The following is a 19,117-nucleotide window of genomic DNA, read 5'->3' on the forward strand; positions in this document are numbered from 1 at the left end:
ATGATGTCATAGCAAGAAAGCGACTCGTTGCGCGTCAAAACGGTCACTTTCTTGACAGAACTCTGACGGGATACCGCCTTTACAGCGAAATCCCGCCACACGGGCTCATCCTTCACCAGCTCGTGATTAGACCAGAAGAGCTCAAGTCCCTCTGGCTTCACAAAGCTGATGTCGAATTCAGAGGTACCGTAGGGGTGGATCAGGGCAAAGATGTCATTCGCCCTGAAACTCATCTGGAAGAGAAGCTCCACCACCTTTGCTCTGGATGGGCACGCATCACTGCCTCTCCATACCAGACGGGCCACGTTCCTACGGCCAACCTCCTGCCCAGGTGTCGGAAGGGACCAGACCACTTCCCCATTATGCTCTCGGAATGCCCCAAGCCCATGTCTTTCTACATAGAAGGACAGGTCGACCTCCCGGCCCTCTACTTGGAGCGTTCTGTCTCCTCTCCTCAACGCCTCCAGGAGGCGTCGTTGCAAGTTACCTTCTCCTGGATTAAGAGATGAGGATCCCCTAGTTCCCCCAGCAGTGACGTTGGCATAGCTCCTTACTGGAGCGGCCACCACTGGGGGGGGCAGCCGGACCATCCCCACTCCCCCCAGCAACCACAGAAGAAACATTAACACCAGCATTAATCATTCCCTGCCTAGCTGGGCTGGACTGGCCTACCTGTAGTCTGGCTGGCTTTATTACATTACTACTGGGTATATTAGTAGTAGCTCTGGCATTAGCAGTGGCATCCTTGGCATCCCTGGGCACATTTGACTGGGCAACCGTCTTCCCCTTAACTTGGGGAGATGCAGCATTGCCACCTGTCCGGCCCTCAGCCTCAGCCAGCACCTCTGCCTCAATCTCCTGCACCGCCTGAAGCATGGCTTCATTAATGTTATGGCTGTCAGAAATATGTCCATGTCCATTGGTGTGTACCTGCGGCACCAGACAGGCACCTGACTTAGTGACAGTCTCTTTACTGCTTGCTCTGTCCCCAGCAGTTAGATCATCACTGGCACTTGTGCCTTCTCCTGAAGCCTGGACACTCCTCCCTTTGCCTGCAGAGGAGCGTCCTGCAGCTCCAGATCCAGCCGAACGATCGCCCACAATTTTAATGCCCGACCGCCGGGGCAATGTGCCAGCCGCTGGCACTGGGACACTCCTCCCTTTACCTGCAGAGGAGCGCCCTGCACACGTCACCTCAGCCACCAAACTGTCTGGCCTCCCGGCCGCTCCTACACCGTTACCGTCCTCACTACCCTGACCAGCGAGGCCGGCGCTCTCCGCCATCTTGGTTGTACTCTTACTGGCTTTCTGGCCCCGCTGAACAGTAGCAGAAGCGGGGACAGTCAGATTACCAGTATCTGCACCCTGAGACGACTTTCCAGCCGCCCTAGACTGCACAAAGGGAACATACACAAGGTTCACCTGCTCTGCTGGCTTCTTCCTCTTTTTTCTGCCTTTTTTCTTCTTTTTAATTAACCTCTCCTTCCCCAGGTCATCTCCAAAGCTAAAGTTCTCCATGTGCACTGGGGATTCAATCTGTTTTATCTGTGCAAGCAGAGCTCCTCCAGAGTCGTCATCATCATCATCATCATCATCCTCCTCTGTAGAGCCTTCTCCTGAAGATGTTGGTAAGGCCACTTGTCCTGCAGGTAGACTCAGCTGGGACTCATCCACCCCTTGTGCACTGGAAGACTTTGTAGCCAAGTCCTCCAGACTCGCTGTCACAGTGGTCTCTCCAGCTTCCATATCCTCTTCCTCACTACTGCTCTCACCATCTGCAGAACAATCACCCCCATCATCCTCCTCCTCCTTCTTTGGGGATTTCATGCTGGCAAATCTGTCCGCATTGAGGAGCTTCTCTCTGAAGATATCACTGCCCTCCAGGATAACCATCCTCTGCAGCTCCAGGTCTTTAATCTCCTGCTGCAGAGACTTCACCTTAGCTGTAAACCCAGGTTTCTGCTTTTTTGGGGCTGAGCTGGCTCTGTGCTTAGCAAAGCTCAGGTCCTCTCTTAGACCTTTCAGTCTCTTTCCCAGCTGCTCATACTCAGTGAGCTTTGCAGCTATCCTGGAGCCATAGGTGGCTGCAGACTCCCTGGGCCCCCTGAGACCCCACTGCTCCACCACCTGACTCTCCTGGGAGCCCCTCCGTGCAGCTGCACCTGCACCCCTTCTTGCGCTCACCTTGCTTGTAGGCTTTTCCTCCACATTAGGAGCCTTGCGGCTTCCACCCGTTGCTGGAAGGGCTGGGTCCACATTGCTGCGAACCCTACTAGATCTTCTTACCCCTCCAGCCGGAGCGCTGGCCGGTAGCTTACTCTCTATACCCCCCGCCGGCCTTGACCGGAAGGTGGAGGTCAGGGGATCCATGCTGAAAACTCTCCCAGGAAGCTGCCACCTTCCTGGGGAAGCAGGTGGTAAATCAGCCTCTCTCCTCCTGGAAGTCTGGAACTCAGCAGCAAACACAGACACACCCAGTAACCACACCCTCCAGAGCTGCACTCAGTATTCTGCTGGTGGGGTCACTGTGTACATACATTACATTACTTATCCTGTACTGATCCTGAGTTACATCCTGTATTATACCCCAGAGCTGCACTCACTATTCTGCTGGTGGGGTCACTGTGTACATACATTACATTACTTATCCTGTACTGATCCTGAGTTACATCCTGTATTATACTCCAGAGCTGCACTCACTATTCTGCTGGTGGGGGTCACTGTGTACATACATTACTGATCCTGAGTAACATCCCGTATTATACCCCAGAGCTGCACTCACTTTTATGCTGGTGGGGTCACTGTGTACATACATTACTGATCCTGAGTAAATCCCGTATTATACCCCAGAGCTGCACTCACTATTCTGCTGGTGGGGTCACTGTGTGCATACATTACATTACTTATCCTACACTGATCCTCAGTTACATCCTGTATTATACTCCAGAGCTACACTCACTATTCTGCTGGTAGGGTCACTGTGTACATACATTACATTACTGATCCTGTACTGATCCTGAGTTACATCCCGTATTATACTCCAGAGCTGCACTCACTATTCTGCTGGTGGGGTCACTGTGTACATACATTACTGATCCTGAGTAAATCCTGTATTATACCCCAGAGCTGCACTCACTATTCTGCTGGTGGGGTCACTGTATATATACAAGACATTACTGATCCTGAGTTACATCCTGCATTATACTCCAGAGCTGCACTCACTATTGTGCTGGTGGAGTAACTGTGTACATATCTTCTCAAAGATAAGGGCGTAATCACACACAGTCCCATATTCCCGTATAATGTCACTTATGTAAAGGTTAAGCTGTAAATTGTATGACCTAACCCAGATTGTACCCCCTGGGGTGGTAACATAAAAGGCTTATATATAATAGATACACCACATGGCTACGGGATCAGCCAAGCTAAGGTTCTGCATCACTGTAAGTAGAAGGCTGGGAATCACGTACGACCGCGCTGTAGATTATCTCCCGTGATGGTGTCTTTTATAATAACCGAGAAGATGATAATATATTCCTGTCTTGTCCGCCATCCAAGGACCCTACTTCAAGATGACCCTTCTTAATCTTATTACAAAGCCTGTTTGTGCTCCCTTTATCAGAGAGGAAAGTAGACGAGCGAACCCCCCCCCCTTGATATAATCCCATTCATAATGAGGAAGGAAAATCACCGGCACAATCACTTTTTGTCAGTCAAGTGGCAATTCTGAAGTAATTAGCCGAACCTGTAAGAAACGCAAAGACATCGGCCCGGTGACCCCATCAAACCTCCAGCAGCGCAACGCTCACCGGCGGCATCAATCATCGGTGCTCGTTCATTCAAACGCTCTCTTCTTCTCCCTACTGACAAAAATAGGACTATTTCTGGATCCGCGATAAAGGTGAAAGTCATAGAAGGCCGTTCCTGCAAGCCGTCAAGTGAGTCAAGCGCCAATGTTACACATGATACCAGGCCTGCCATATTACAAACATATCTAGTAGGGGCACAATAGAAATCATAATGGCGACCATGTGGTGTCCCACCACGGGTGTTGCTATCGGTTACGCCCTTCGTAAAAGCCTGTACTTATTGTGAGTCAGTGGTGATGAAAGTAATGATAAAGTTTTGTCACTAGATGTCACTATGATAGGTATTTGTACTTAGATGCTGCACGGCTGAAGTATGGAAAGGGTTGTTTATTTGTGTGTCACATGGATCTGTACGCCAATGAGAGTTCTTTCCTCTTCTCACCTATCATCGTTCTCTTTACTTCTCACATACGCACTCCTCACCCACTCATAGCACACCTTACAGGGGCTGTAGGAAGAAAGTCACATGGGTAGAGGAAGTGTAGTGTCTTTTGTTGTTAGACTCTGTAGAGGTAGGATGCTACCTACAGTTTCTTCTCAAGTAACTCCACTCAACACTATGCAGTGCTAAACCTTCACTAAAGAGGAAAAGTCAGGGATCAACCTAACCCACGCCGTGGACAAAGAGAGACACAGTGCAGGATAGTATCCATAAAGAAAGTAAAAGGAACTGATCCGGATAGAGCAAAGTTGCTAGAAGCCTATGAACTCTATCTCGCAGCACAGGTGTAAGCAGGGAACCCTCAGCATTCCGCTCATCCCAGGTAACAAGGTCTGGGGCTTGTGTCACCCTCTAGGACGGGTCACTCGACACTGGTGGGCAATAGGTGGTGCAAAAACCAAAGAGTCAAAACAAAAGCACAAGTATTCTCTCTCTTCTTAAGTATACTTCTATTTCTACCTCCGAAGTTCTGGCAGAGCACAGTACTACTTGGGTTAGGACTCTCTCGACATCCTCCTCTCTACTCTTCTGATCCTTTCTTCTACTTCTCAGCACGCAGCTCATTCAGCACGAATGTACCACTCTTTCTACTCTCAATACAGATCTGGATTAGTATTAAGTATTAAGTGTCTTATCAAGTGTAAAGTATTGTATCAATGCAAAGCTGTATTATCTACTGCCTACCTCAAGTATCTTCAGAGTAAATAAGATTTTATTTATGATAAAGAGACTCTGTGGTTCCTCGTCAAGCACTGACAAAGTACACACACACTCCTTGGGACATTTCTCTGTCGGTGGCAGTACCGATAATCCAGATGGGTCACTATTCCACTCTGGACCACCGTGATAATTGCCCAAGGGACCCCGCAACAACCCGGCAGGTCACTGTCCACATGGGAACAAGGTATAGCCGGCCCCTTAAAATAAAAGCAGGTGTGCCACCATACCTGTGTGCCGTGCCCAACCGGCACTGGCATCACAACATAACATCACTGGGCACGGCTATATCTCGGCCAACCACCATAGGACTGGCGTCACACCTCACCATCTGGCAAGTGACTGGCCGTACCATCTCCACACTGGGGGTGGTCACCACACCTACCCCTACTGAAAGCTAAAACCATGTACTATGTGGTTATAATAAGGTCATCTCCTGTTCATAGTCTAGGAGATAACTGGCCGATCGGTGGAGGTCCAACCATTGGGATCACCATCAATCATGAGATCAGAGGTTAGTTGTCCCCCAAGTGACTGGAGCAGCAGCTCGTGTGCTTAGTCACTGTTAGATGCCACCCTAGGGAGTCCTGGAAAACATGGATACAGCCATCAACTCTGGAGACCTTTACCAAACCTGAACAGGACAGTTCCACTCAACACTGGAGTACGTGGGACATTATAGGGCTGTAACAAGCAGTATAAGCAGTGAATTCACCGTTGGGATGACATCTATTAATCACTGTAAACTTCTGTTTCTGTTTTTTTCCCTTTCTCGATCCATACGCTTCAATGGGCAGCATGTAACTAAACCCCTCAGTGACATGCTAATCAGTATTGTCTTTTGGGACAGAAATGACCTGTTTTTCAGAGTAAATAACTGGAGGGGGGTGCAGAAATTGGGCCCAATAAGAAGTCTTATATCTAAAGAGACACATAGAAAGTGTTTTCCGTTCATTTGTACTAGTAATTAATGCAAAGTTTGTGCTCATGTCATGCACTGAGACGTAAAATAAATAAAAAAATGAAAGAATATTGACCAGTCTGATCCTCTGCTGATGCTGTTCTGACACTGCTCGGTTCCCTGTTTTTTTAATACTTCCTAGTTCCTGTCTGAACATGCAGAAAATGTCTGCCCGACCAATCAATGACAGACAGGACACAGATGCTAACCGTGATTGACCAAGCAGGCATTTTTTTGTGGGGATTTACTACTTCCTTAAACAGTTCCTGACATGGACAGTGGTGGCAGCAGAGAGCACTGTCTGACTGGAAAGAATGCTCCACTTCCTGCAGGACATACAGCAGCTGATAAGTACTACAACGTCCAGATTCTGAATTCTGAGAAACCTCAACAAAATTTTTGAAAAATCAGTCCTCTCAAAGAAGTGATCTTTTCGAGAGCGATGTTTCTCACCGCCAACGTTTCTGGACCCACCCCTCCCGTGTTATTAGACTGAGAGGGAGGTGGAGTGTTTTAGGAGGATTTTTTATCGTTCTCTACAGAAGCCATACAGGGAAGGCGACTCATTACAGCCCGGCCATAAAAAATTGTACTCGAAATAAATTGGTTTCCAGCCCGCTGTGCGCGATCTTATCTAAATGAAGAGTCCTCTGTGCCCCTAATTAATGTACAGAATATACGGCCATTGATTGGACTTGATGGATGTCACACTGTGTAGGGAGTCGGCCTATAGATGTGCTTAGTCTATGAACGGAGTGGATTAGCCGGCCAGTAATGATATATCTTATCTCTCCCGTGTATAGAAAGTCTTTATCTAAAAATCAGTAGCCGGCCAGATTAATCCCATACATCTCTCCTTTTGCACCTGACAAGAAGGTATAGAGCTGCGATATCTCATATGGTACACCAATGCCTGCGCACTCTTTCTGTTAAAGGCACAGTAACCTCTCTCTATATATATATGTATATATATATATATATTTTTTTTTTTTATCTAATTTTTTTTACATTTGGTTTATGACTTTTGTTACTAGGAGGTTTGAAAATCAGTATTATGGGCTACTGTGTAAGTGTATTACCTTGGAAAAATAGGACATCATTGCATTTTATGGATGCAGAAAAGGGTTTGACCCTTTTTTCTGGGGAAAGGAGCATTGAGAAGTAAAAAAAAAATAAATCTGAATTTTGACCAGTCTGATCCTCTGCTGATGCTGTTCTGACACTGCCCGGTTCCCCACTGCTTCTCACTACTTTCCAGTCCCTGTCTCAACATGCAGGTAATGCCCAACCAATCAATGACTGAGGCAGGTCAGAAGTGTGATTGGCCAAGCAGGCATTTCCAGGATGTTGAGACCGGGACTGGAAAGTAGTGAGAAGCAGTGGGGAACCGGGCAGTGTCAGAACAGCATCAGCACAGGATCAGGCTGGTCAGAACAGCAGCAGCAGGGGGTCAGGGAAGCCATGGGTGATATGGGAAGGAGTGTTGCTGGGTCGTGACTGGTGTCATAGTGAAGATAAAAGGCGGCATGTGGCAGGAGAACAGTGAACATCAAGGACAACCAAAAGTAAGCAGCAGAGAGACCTTTAAGGGGTAGTTCACAAAAAAAATTCTTACAAATCAACCGGTCCCAGCAAATGCCAGAGATTTGTAATTTACTTCTTTAAAAAAAAAATATCTCAAGTCTTCCAGTACTTATCAGCTGCTGTATGTCCTGCAGGAAGTGTTATTCTTTCAAGTCTGGCGAGCAGGGGAGGTTGATTTAAAAAGTTTTGAAAAAATTGGTGAACAACCCCTTTAAGGAAGTGCAAAATGTTGCAAGTATTGGACAACAATCTCTCTCTCCCTCCTTCTGTATCTGCTTCCCTTTGGTAGACAACTAAGCCCCTCACCTTGCTGCTAATAGTCCATATCCCGTCTCTCCTTCCGATTCGCCCAGGGCCCTTGTGGCACAGGCTGCTTCCATGGCACAATGCCCTCACTGGTTGGGTTTAGGGTGGCATTTTTGAGCCCTTTTGTTCATAGCTGATATAGTCAGGTAACAAAAAGCTCCAAAAATAAGAAGAGGCTCCAAAGAGGCCCCCACGGACGGAGGCTATGTGCTTACATACCACGCATATTGTAACAGATCTTTTCTGGGTGTTGACATTTTTATTGCTTTTTTTTTTTTTTTTTCAAAAAGAAAAATTTAGAGGAAAAAAAAGCCACTTTATCGTGTGTGACTACTACCAAGATAAGATTACATTCTGCCAGATGGAAATATAGTAATAGTAATAAGAGATGAAGGCTCATCCCCTGATAGCCGGCGGAATCACATCCCATAGAGCACTTACACATATGTCTAGTGACAGCGCAACATCCTGCGGGCCCCTCGGGCTCCTGTGAACCTGTGGTCATCTGCTTCATCCAGATAACTATGACACGTGCCGCACTACACTGACAGCCAAGTCTACGCTTTTTACATTAGAGATGATAAAAATGGTATATATATATATATATATATATATATATATATATATATATATATATATATATATATCAAAGCTCTACAATGCACATACAAGGAAGCTTATAACATACTACAGAAAAATCATGGCCTGGCATATGTATACAAGCTTGACACAAACTTGAGTGCTTGACTTAGTGCTTGAGAGGAATAGAAGTAGTAGTATTGCTTTGTAGAAAGTAAAGAGGAGAGGAATTTGCCAGAGGAGCCCTTTACCCACTGTAGCCTTGTACTCTGCCGTAACCTTAGTAGATATCTTTAGTATTGAAGAGATACTCATACGTTAAGACTATGTCTGACCGCCATCTGCCTCCAGTCCTAGGTGGGTAGCACAAGCCCCAGCCGTGGTTATCTGGGTGTAGCAAGGTGCCCAAGGTGTCCCAGTTACCTGCACTGCGCAGTAGGATACGTAGACCTTTGTATGACGGTAGCTTTGTCCTACTGGGATCAGCCCCTCTAGTATCAGGAGTCTGTCCTGCACTTTGTGGACGTGTCCCTGGCGTGGGCTAGAGTGTTCCTTGGCGGCTACTCTCCCTTACTTTTGCTTAGCACTGAATAGTGTATGTAGCAGTTGCTTCAAAAGAAATCTCTGTGGGAATTAATCTATTCTGCATCTGTTCACACTCAGTATCTGGTCTAAACTGACTTGCGTCCCTGACAGGGGTTCTGGCAAAAGCCAGGCCCTGGCTCAACTACAGCAGGAACGGTTTTGTTTTGTGTCCTCTCTCACTGAGAATCTGACAAGAACTGAACTTCACTTCCTCCACCATGTAACTCCTCCTACACTGGACTTTGTGTACCTGCCTGTGAGTGGTAGGGATTAGTGTTTGCAAGAGAAAGGCTAGAGAGAATAGGATATAGGGTAAGAAGCACGTGTGAGTGGTCAACATAAAGCACATGACATAAAAAACTTAATTCATTACTTTCTTCAGCTGTGTAAAAGGGCTAATACATATATAGAACAGTGACACCTAGTGGAAAAACTTTAAAATATCTTCTCATCCACCACTTAAACTGAGAACTTTTGAACAGGTGCACAAAAGAAAAATACCAGTGGTGGGACACCACACATGCTGCAGCTCAGCCCATCCTCTGCAGTTCTTAAAAAAATCTAAGTTCAAATCAAAGTTATGCAGATTTGTAAATTACTTCTATTTAAAAATATCAAGTCTTTCAGTACTTATCAGCTGCTGTATGTCCTGCAGGAAGTGGTGTATTCTTTCCAATCTGACCCAGTGCTCTCTGCTGCCACCTCTGTCCATGTCAGGAACTGTCCAGAGAAGAAGTTTTCTATAAGGATTTGCTACTGCTCTACACAGAGGTGGAAGCAGAGATCACTGTGTCAGACTGGAAAGAATACACCACTTCCTGCAGGACATACAGCAGCTGATAAGTACTGGAAGACTGGAGATTTTTAAATAGAAGTAATTTACAAAGCTATATAACTTTCTGACACTAGTTGCTTTGTACAGGATCTCCACCATAACAGAGGTGTCGACATTCAGTCCCTTTATCACTTTTACTTATGTATGTCAGTAAAGCCGCCATTGTCCCGCAGCATACGGCATGATGTATCTAGTTGCCGCATTGTATCACCTGAGCTTCCACAATCAATACGCACTCCCAGACATGGCGGCGACAATTTAATTTGAATGTCCGTCAATCATTGCTCCCCCACCCCCTGTTCAATAAAAGCTATTGATCCGGCATGGTGTCTTGGTGTGACACTTCTTATTGTCTGTGCCCCCTCCCCCTCCTCACCAGCACACTACACATGTAAGCTGCTTCTCACAATTACCCTGTCTATAGGATTACAGGCTAGCTCTGAATGCTGAGATAACACTATGTAAATAGCCGCTATTCATACGCGGTGACATAATCTATGGTTGTCCATAGTGGCTCCACATAGTTATTATAGGAGTCAATGGAGAGTGCAAAAACATGGAAATCTGCATTCTTATGTATTTAAGAAACATTTACTGCCAATAGGGGCACACCCTTGTAGTAGGGGTGTGTGGAGTTGGCGCCCCCTACTGGTGTATAGGAGTCTTCTGACCCCAACAGATGACGTCACTGGAAGTAGGGATCATGGATTTTCAGTCCCTTTGTTCTCAGAGAGAAAAACCTAGTGCCGGAGCACTACCCATAGAGAACACATGAAAGTTGTTATCTATATATCTTTTATCTATCTATCTATCTCCTATCTATCTATTATCTATCTATCTCCTAATCATCTATCTCTATCTATCTATCTATCTATCTATCTTCAATCAATCAATCAATCAATCAATCAATCAATCTATCATCTATCTATCTATCTATCTATCTATCCTTTTTGTCTATCTATCAATCTATCTATCTATTTATCTATCTATAATCTATCCATCCATCCATCTATCTGCTATATACAATAGCAAAACAATATGACTGCAGCACTTCAAAATGATGAAAAAAGGTGTGGGTTTATTTGTCCATGAAACAAAGGTGTATACAATAGTGTTGTCTTCTTTGACTTCAAGAAATTTCCATAAACCACCAGTTTTCTTCTCCACAATGCCAGCACCCGCGTGAAAAACTGTGATATTATACAATCTGTGACCACAGCCTCATGTTGCTACATCTACACCCTTTAGGCTGTGTTCACACCGTCTATTTGTGTTGTTGTTTTTTATCATGTGTGTTCGTCGAATGCAAGAAAACGTTAAAACGCGATGTGAACGCGGTCTCGTTGCTGCGATCCCGCCGACAATCGACTCCATTGAAATTCTGAAATGTTATAACACTTTGCATGCAGAATACCCTATCATTATATCTCGTATGATATGAGCGTTGATTACAGCCTATGGCTATGTTCCCACGTCGTCTTTTTTTTTTTGGCCGTTTCATGCCATTACGTAATGACGGCCTTTATTATCATAATTATGAAATACGGGTCGATCTTTGGCGTCAAACTCCCAAAAAAAAGATGTTGTGGGAACATAGGGGGAGATTTATCAAACATGGTGTAAAGTGACACTGGCCCAGTTGCCCCTAGCAACCAATCAGATTCCACCTTTCATTCCTCACAGACTCTTTGGAAAATGAAAGGAGGAATCTGATTGGTTGCTAGGGGCAACTGAGCCAGTTTCACTTTACACCATGTGTGATAAATCTCCCCTTTAATATATAACTAAAATTGCAAAAAAAATTTCATATATTTTGAATAATATTTTTGAATTTCCATAAAAAAATAAAAAATTCTGCCAATGCCCCATGAGCCAGTGCCTGGGCAAAGAAGAGTTAATGTGCTCAGTAGTTATGGGAAGGATTTGTCCTGAGCACCATGTTAGGAGATGTGGATGGTACCTTGGCCGGGGCCCAGTTGCTGGGCTACAAATATAGACTGTGTATTCTGGCCACTTAGAGGCTCGCACGGTAATAAAAGTGCAGGGTGGAGAGCAGCACATGGGGTGGAGTGGGTGGAGGGTGAGGACCCTCTCATGTGATGACGGATAAAGCTTCTGATATAATCCCTGCTCTCCGCTCTGTCACATTGTCGTGTGGAAAGTTACTTATAACCCTGGAATTCCAGGGTCTCCTACAAACAACAGCCTCACCCCGGCCCCCGCCGGATTTAGGTCTAATAAGGAGTCCCATTAGCCAGCTGCCACCACCACCTCCACACACTGGGCCGAATTCCTGTCTAAGTGGGCTAAAGTGGGACTAGGAGTATTGGATCATGTTCACACAGGGTGGCACTTTTCTGCCATGGATATAGATATAAATCGGGTGGAAATTTGCATTCATAGCCGCTTGTGTTACATGTGGAATTCGCTGCAGACTCATCGAAGGTTTCACCCAGGTCTGCAAAGTTATAAACCTTTGTAACCGATATAAAAATATGTAGTAACATTCACTAGAATAGACATCAGGGGAGGCTCAGAATATGTAAGTGTTTCGGGACCTGGGCTTGACCAGCCCTGTAGTTCCCAATACAGCCAGTGGTGGCAGCAGAGGGGTTGTGTCGCTCTTACTGCTGACCCTCAAAGAAAAAAAAATAAAAATAAAAAATCTCTTTATTAAAGTTATATTATGAAGTTATTCTATATAATATATTATTATATATCTTTAGGAAATGATATATATTTTAATAAACAATTACAAGTAAAGCTCAATTATAGCACTGGTGCCACTGTAAGTCGCATTCCAATACTTGCCCTTATCATACTGTAAGTGATCAGTATCAGAATGATGGGAGTCTGATCAAAAAATTTCTTTAGATCATTTGAAAGCTTGCACAGTACTCTGCAATACTGCTGTATTGCAGTGTACTCTTGTTTTCATGATCTACTATTGCTGTCTAGGGAAGGCTTTAATAGTAGATCTAGCAAGGCAACCAAAGAGGCCTACAGAGGACAGTTCATTAGCCCCTATTGCTGGCTGACTGTTTGGAATCGCTGCATATTCCCACTCCCTGATATAGAACATTAGAACATATAACCTGAAAAGTATACTAATTCTATACACGGTACATTATCTTTTTTGCATACATGGTATATCATCTATATTCTGTATACGGTATTTCCTCTATATTCTATACACGATATATCATCTTTATTCTATATACGGTATATCATTTATATTCTATATACGGTATATCATTTATATTCTATATACGGTATATCATTTATATTCTATACACGGTATATCATCTATATTCTATACACGGTATATCATCTATATTCTATACACGGTATATCATCTCTACGCAGTATATCATCTTTATTCTATACACGGTATATCATCTATACTCTATATACGGTATATTATCTATATTCTATACACGGTATATCATCTATATTCTATATACGGTATATCATCTCTACGCAGTATATCATCTTTATTCTATACACGGTATATCATCTATATACTCACCCTTCGTCCTCTTCTGAATTCTAGGAAATAATAAAAGTGAGACGTGTTAAAAGTTTTTCTTTTGAATTTCATTTTCTAACCAGTTCTTTAGTTTGTGAGGGGAGACGTCTGTAATCTGAGCCAATATCACGCTGTGACACAGATAACCATTCGGTGGCACAGGATGACATTCTGCGCCATACCATTTATACATCATGCAATGTTTTTGTGTCTTTTGGGCTAAATTTTTCTTCCATTCATGTCTTTTTTGTGATTTTTTTTTTTTTATATACCTTAGGCAGAAAGACGGCTTACAGTCACATATATATGCCGAGAGATTTTTTTTTTTCCTGCTTTTTGATCTAAACAATTTTCGGTGTAACGTAGTTGTGATTGCAGCGCTTGCATTAAGCATAAAGGAGGACGAATGCGAGATAACAAGCGCCTGCAGAGAACACAATCCCAACCTTTCATCATCTTGTCGACGTGAATTTCCTTTCAGCCGTATTATGTGTGCATCTATGGCAACCTTTACAACCTCAGGACCGAGTGCGGTAATTCTCAACAGGCGGCCAGCTATCTGATGCCTAAGGCTAGGACTTCACAGCGCGATCACATGTAGTATCGTGTGTAAAATAAGCCCATAGGGTCAAATGAATTCTCAGCTTTTTGCACTTAAAGGGATTTTACATAGGTGCATCATACTGCCAGAGCCACAGGCAGCATGAAACTGACACAGTCTCCGTCATTACAGTTGATTTCCTCTGAAACGCGGCCATATCAAAGAGATTCTAGTATAATGATGAGCCGCAACCAGGGGAGGCTGCTGTCCTCCGGCTTCACCCTGCCCTGCTGGGCTTGATTGATGGTTTCCCCCTAATTTGTTGGGAGAGACCTGTCAATCAAACCCCAAGGAGCCCAAGGAGTCTGTTCTTGGTGAATTTCTGCTAAAAGATCAGCTTCAGCCGCATTTTAGACTTGCATCTAACCACTACCACTAGGTACATCGCTTTGTTTTTTTTTACACAAACAGACCGGCGATGGTGCGGGGATACCGGTGGCATGGTCCATTTTTTGGTTCCCACACACATTGCTGGTCAATTTCTGAGCACTGTCCTGTCCTGGAGCTCCGCTCTGTGATGCGGCTCCATTAAGTCTAATGCAGCCCGCGTCAGAGAGGGGAGAGGGTTTCGTCACACCAGTGCCCCCAGTGCTCCAGGCGGGACGGTGCTCAGGGATAGACCATGCCAGTGGCATCCCCGTTCCGGCGCATTAATGTAAAAAAACAAAGGGATGTACCTGGTGGTATATGCGCTTTAACCACGCTATCCCTGGGTCCTCTTGCGGCTTCTTTGGCTCCAACCACCACTTCCGAGATGGACTCGGCATTAATAACCAACTTAGCCAATCACTGACTGATGCAGGACAGTGCCGCAGCCAGTGATTGGCTGAGCGGGCTGTCGCTGTTGAGACAAGTCCATTTTAAAAGTGGTAGCAGAAGTGTTCAGTGGATGTCCTAAACACGCTGTAGGAGGCCCCTAGGAGAGTGTGGTTAGGAAAGAATAGGATCTTCTTTATGTTCTATATGAGGACAGGAAAATACAAAAGGTTTAAATAGCCAGAGTACCCCTTTAATCCTTAGCAACCCACCTCTATAAAGTAGAAGACTATGGGGCATTGTACTTGCCCAGGGTGTTCTCTACTTTAGAAAACCAACTTGCCATGTCCCCTAAATTTTGTAATAATAAAGGAGGAGAGGGAGTTCCTCCATTCAGAATCTTTATGTCATTGTCAAAGTAAAGAGCATTTACATAGCTCCTCCCTCCATTACACAGACAAACCATTGATGTAAACAGGCACCATGTAATGCTACGTTTATGCAGGGAAACTGGACACTTATCCCACATTTCCTCAAAGGGGTTGGCCACTTTATAGTAAAATTGTTCAGCGTACAGTATTGAAAATGAACACTGTATATACTGATGGCAGCTCCCTGTATACCTCATAGAGCTAAAATCAGACTCCCCCCTTCAGGCTGTGATGTCCTGCTCTGTGGTGAGTCTGTCCATAAGATGGCTGACATGGAGTAGCATGTGACCATGCCCCACCCCCCAGTGTCTACCACTGAGCCTATATATTCCTATGGAGAACACTGGGGGGTGGGGCATGGTCACATGCTCCTCCATGTCGGCCATCTTATGGAGAGACTCACCACAGAGCAGGACAGCACAGCCTGAAGGAGAGGAGTCTGATTCTAGCTCTATGAGGTACACAGGGAGCTGCTGTCAGTATATACAGTATATACAGTTACTAATACTGTATACTGAACTATTTTACCATAAAGAGGGCAACCCTCTTAAAGTTTACAGCTGTTAGTTAGGGGTCACAGCAGCGGGATACACTAGGATCAGCTCATTGTCATGGGACTCCCATAAAATTTAGGGATCTAACGAGAACAATCTCTTAATAAGACCAATATGAAGATGGCATGGACACGTAGAGAATGGTTACCTCAGGTTTTTCCGTTACCAGTTGGTTAAAGCTGTTGAGTTGTTGGGTGATCTCAGCCATCTCAGCCATGAGTTTGCACATGTGAACATTGAGTTCGGCCAAGACCTCAGTCACGTGAGCCGAGGCCACAGCTTCCTTAAGGTCCACGAAGTGCAAGGCCTTCTTCTCCTCCTCGTGCACCAACTTCTTCATGTAATCAAACTCTCTCTGTATAAAAACCTTCAGCTCACTCCGCGTGATCTACAAAATATCAGGAAAAGAAGAGCTTAGAATGTATACATATACGGCTGCTAATTCTGAGCGGGGTACAGTACTCCATCCGGACAAAGACAAAGAATAAGATTGTCTCCCAAGTATGAGTAACATGTGACCTCATCTAGGACCTTCCTAAATTATATGGAGTGTATCGTGACTACAGAGAGTATATATAGCGTGTCTATACATTACATGGGCAGACAATAGATTTTAAAAGGGACCATGTAATTCTCCATTTGACCTGTGGGAGTGCTGTAGGGGGAATGAACACCTCCAACAGATAACAGTGGATTGCTGAGGATATCAGTAGTAAGACACCCAGTGATCAACTCATCATAGGAGGACCTTTCTAATAAAAGAGATGGTCCGCAGAGGAAAACACACGGCTGACCTTGACAAGGAAGCCATGGCTCACACCCTCATAATTTTGGTTTAGTTAGTTTGTAGTATGTTCATGAGATTTTTGGTATCCGAATGTTTTCATTGGTTAGGGTCTCAATGTTAAGACCCCCACCCATCAGGAGAACGAGTGGATGACAAAACACTTACCTTCCCCTGCTGTCCATTATCTCCGTACAGTGGCCTCATAGACCTAAAATGGAGCCACCTTCAATATGACCATCTAACCATAGGAGCATAAAGGCTCCTGTAAAATAACATTTTTTTGAATTTATCATGACTGGTATGCTGAAAATTCCACAAAGTGGGAGTAAAATTTATCTATAATTACTCCGGAAAGATCCCCCCCCCACACACACACATGGTCATAGGGACCAACACCAGGGTGTACTCTTCACCATCAGGCACCATGATCTTATCCTGCCTTCTGTCTTGGCAGACGTTACAAGACATTCCAGACCCCTTCACATTTTCTTAAAGAAAGATAAAATTCCAAACCCTGGGATTAAATCTTCCTTAACCCCTTGGTGCCACAGACATTTTTTCAGCGACTTTTTCATATTCTTCTTCCCGTCTTTGAGGAGCTATAACTTTTTCCATCAACGTGGACATCTATATACCTGTTTTCTGAGACTAATTGTATATTTATATATGGCGCTATTTTTAATTTAGTGAAAAACAGAAAAACTATTTGTGCTGCAGTGGGAAGAAAAATATATAGTATGGTACCATGTTAGTCCGAAAAATCCATAGGAGAAACAGCAATTGTCACTATAGGCCTTAGCACCTAAGTGGCTGAATGGCTGGGATCAGAGATATCTCTTATCAAAGCCACTTTTAAATATAGCTTATGCCCTCTTAGTGTTGAGTAGGCTCAAAATCTATGCCATCCATTGTGGATATATAGGAGATGATGCCAAGGGGTTAAAGGGGTACTCCGGTGATTTATTTATTTATTTTTAGATCAATTGGTGTCAAAAAGTTATATAAATTTGTAATATACTTCTATTAAAAAATCTCAAGTCTTCCAGCGCTTATCAGCTGCTGTATGTCCTGCAGGTGTATTCTTTCCTGCCTGACACAGTGCTCTCTGCTGCCCCCTCTGTTCATGTCAGGAACTGTCCAGAGCAGGAGAGGTTTTCTATGGGGATTTGCTTCTCCTCTGGACAGTTCGTGACATGGACAGAGGTGGCAGCAGATAGCACTGAAACTACACCACTTCCTGCAAAACATACGGCAGCTGATAAGTACTAGTATACTGGAGATTTTTAAATAGAAGTAAATTACTTGATTTGAAAGAAAAAAAAAAATTCCGTAGTCCCCCTTTAAATTCTTGATAATGCCATGATTGTGAGGGCCGATGAGCTAGGATACCCACTCATGAGCCTCTTCCAAGCTTCTATCTCTAACCAACCTTTTATCTCATTGTACCATATAAAAACTTTGCTGTAAAGCATCTAAACAAGTGAAATGAAGCTGTTCTGAATAATGTACAGACACCATATAAACTCCTGTTCCTGTCGTTATTTACTACTAGTCCGTAACCAGGAAACCCATTATAATAATGTCTGCCATGCTCCAGCTCTTAGCAGCACATGTAGCGGTAGCTATATACACCGATCACATAGTGTGTCATAATCTGTAGTGACTACCAGGCGGCCGGCTGGAAGCTTCCGTATAAATACACATGTTCACTGAAAGGCTGAACATCTAATCTGCAATGACTGCTGCAAGCTGTGGAGTATCTGTGTGGTAACCGTCACCGCCGCCGCAATGTCTGCAATCCACTGTGATCTCTGAGGAACAACCTCTGCTGCTCCACATTCTGCCCCCAGGACTGGCTAATCCCAGCAACCCTATCAGTAACTCTCATACATGCGTCCTAGGAGATTAGCTCCTTTACTCAAGCTTGTCTTTAAAGGGAATCCGTCACTGCGTTTATTTCACCTTAAATGAGGGCAGCATAAACTAGTGATATAAATGCTGAACAGATAGGTGTATTACTTACATAATTCTGTTCAGCCGTTCTCCCAATATGCAGGAGAATAGGATTCTTGCCGCACCCCTGCCCCCACCCTTCAGCTGCTGCTTTACACAGCATAGATAGATAGATAACTTCCAATCAGCAGCAGGTGGGCGGAGTTTTCTGCTTCTCATGAATATCCTGGACTACTGGGCCCATGCACATAATGGAGAGGACTACTTATTGTCCATGGAGGATATCTCTGAATCAGCTGCACAGAACAATGTAAGTGATACATCATTCTGTTCCACTTCTCTGTCACTAGTTTATGCTACCCCGAGATAGGACAGCATACTCTCTTTATAGGGAACCAATCATCACAAAATCATCCCAGACGCTAGTAACACAGCATAATAAAGCCAGTAGCATCATTGGGGGAGGGCGCCATCTCAGGCGGCAGAAGACCTGGAATCGCCCCTGCACGGAGGAGGTCAGTGATGATGTTGACTCACAGGAATTACAAGATGGCCCCTCTGTAACACTGGGGGCTCTGACACAGAGAATCACGTGCCATTCGTGACTACTTAGTGTGGGGGGACTGCT

At 44.5% G+C, this 19,117-nt stretch overlaps 1 protein-coding gene across 2 annotated transcripts in view; it reads right to left on the reverse strand.

The window, feature by feature from the left end:
- TRIM44 (tripartite motif containing 44) overlaps window positions 1-19,117 on the reverse strand; it is an 87,422-nt gene that overhangs the window by 55,312 nt on the left and 12,993 nt on the right. For both annotated transcript variants that reach the window (XM_069968121.1, XM_069968120.1), the window contains exons 3-4: window positions 15,898-16,137; window positions 13,408-13,427 (exon numbers count right to left, since the gene is read on the reverse strand). In XM_069968121.1, the coding sequence (XP_069824222.1) occupies window positions 13,408-13,427; window positions 15,898-16,137 (260 nt within the window). The remainder of the gene's footprint in view (window positions 1-13,407; window positions 13,428-15,897; window positions 16,138-19,117) is intronic.

Source organism: Dendropsophus ebraccatus, chromosome 4 (genome assembly GCF_027789765.1).
Source record: "Dendropsophus ebraccatus isolate aDenEbr1 chromosome 4, aDenEbr1.pat, whole genome shotgun sequence".
Taxonomy (NCBI): Eukaryota; Metazoa; Chordata; class Amphibia; order Anura; family Hylidae; genus Dendropsophus; species Dendropsophus ebraccatus.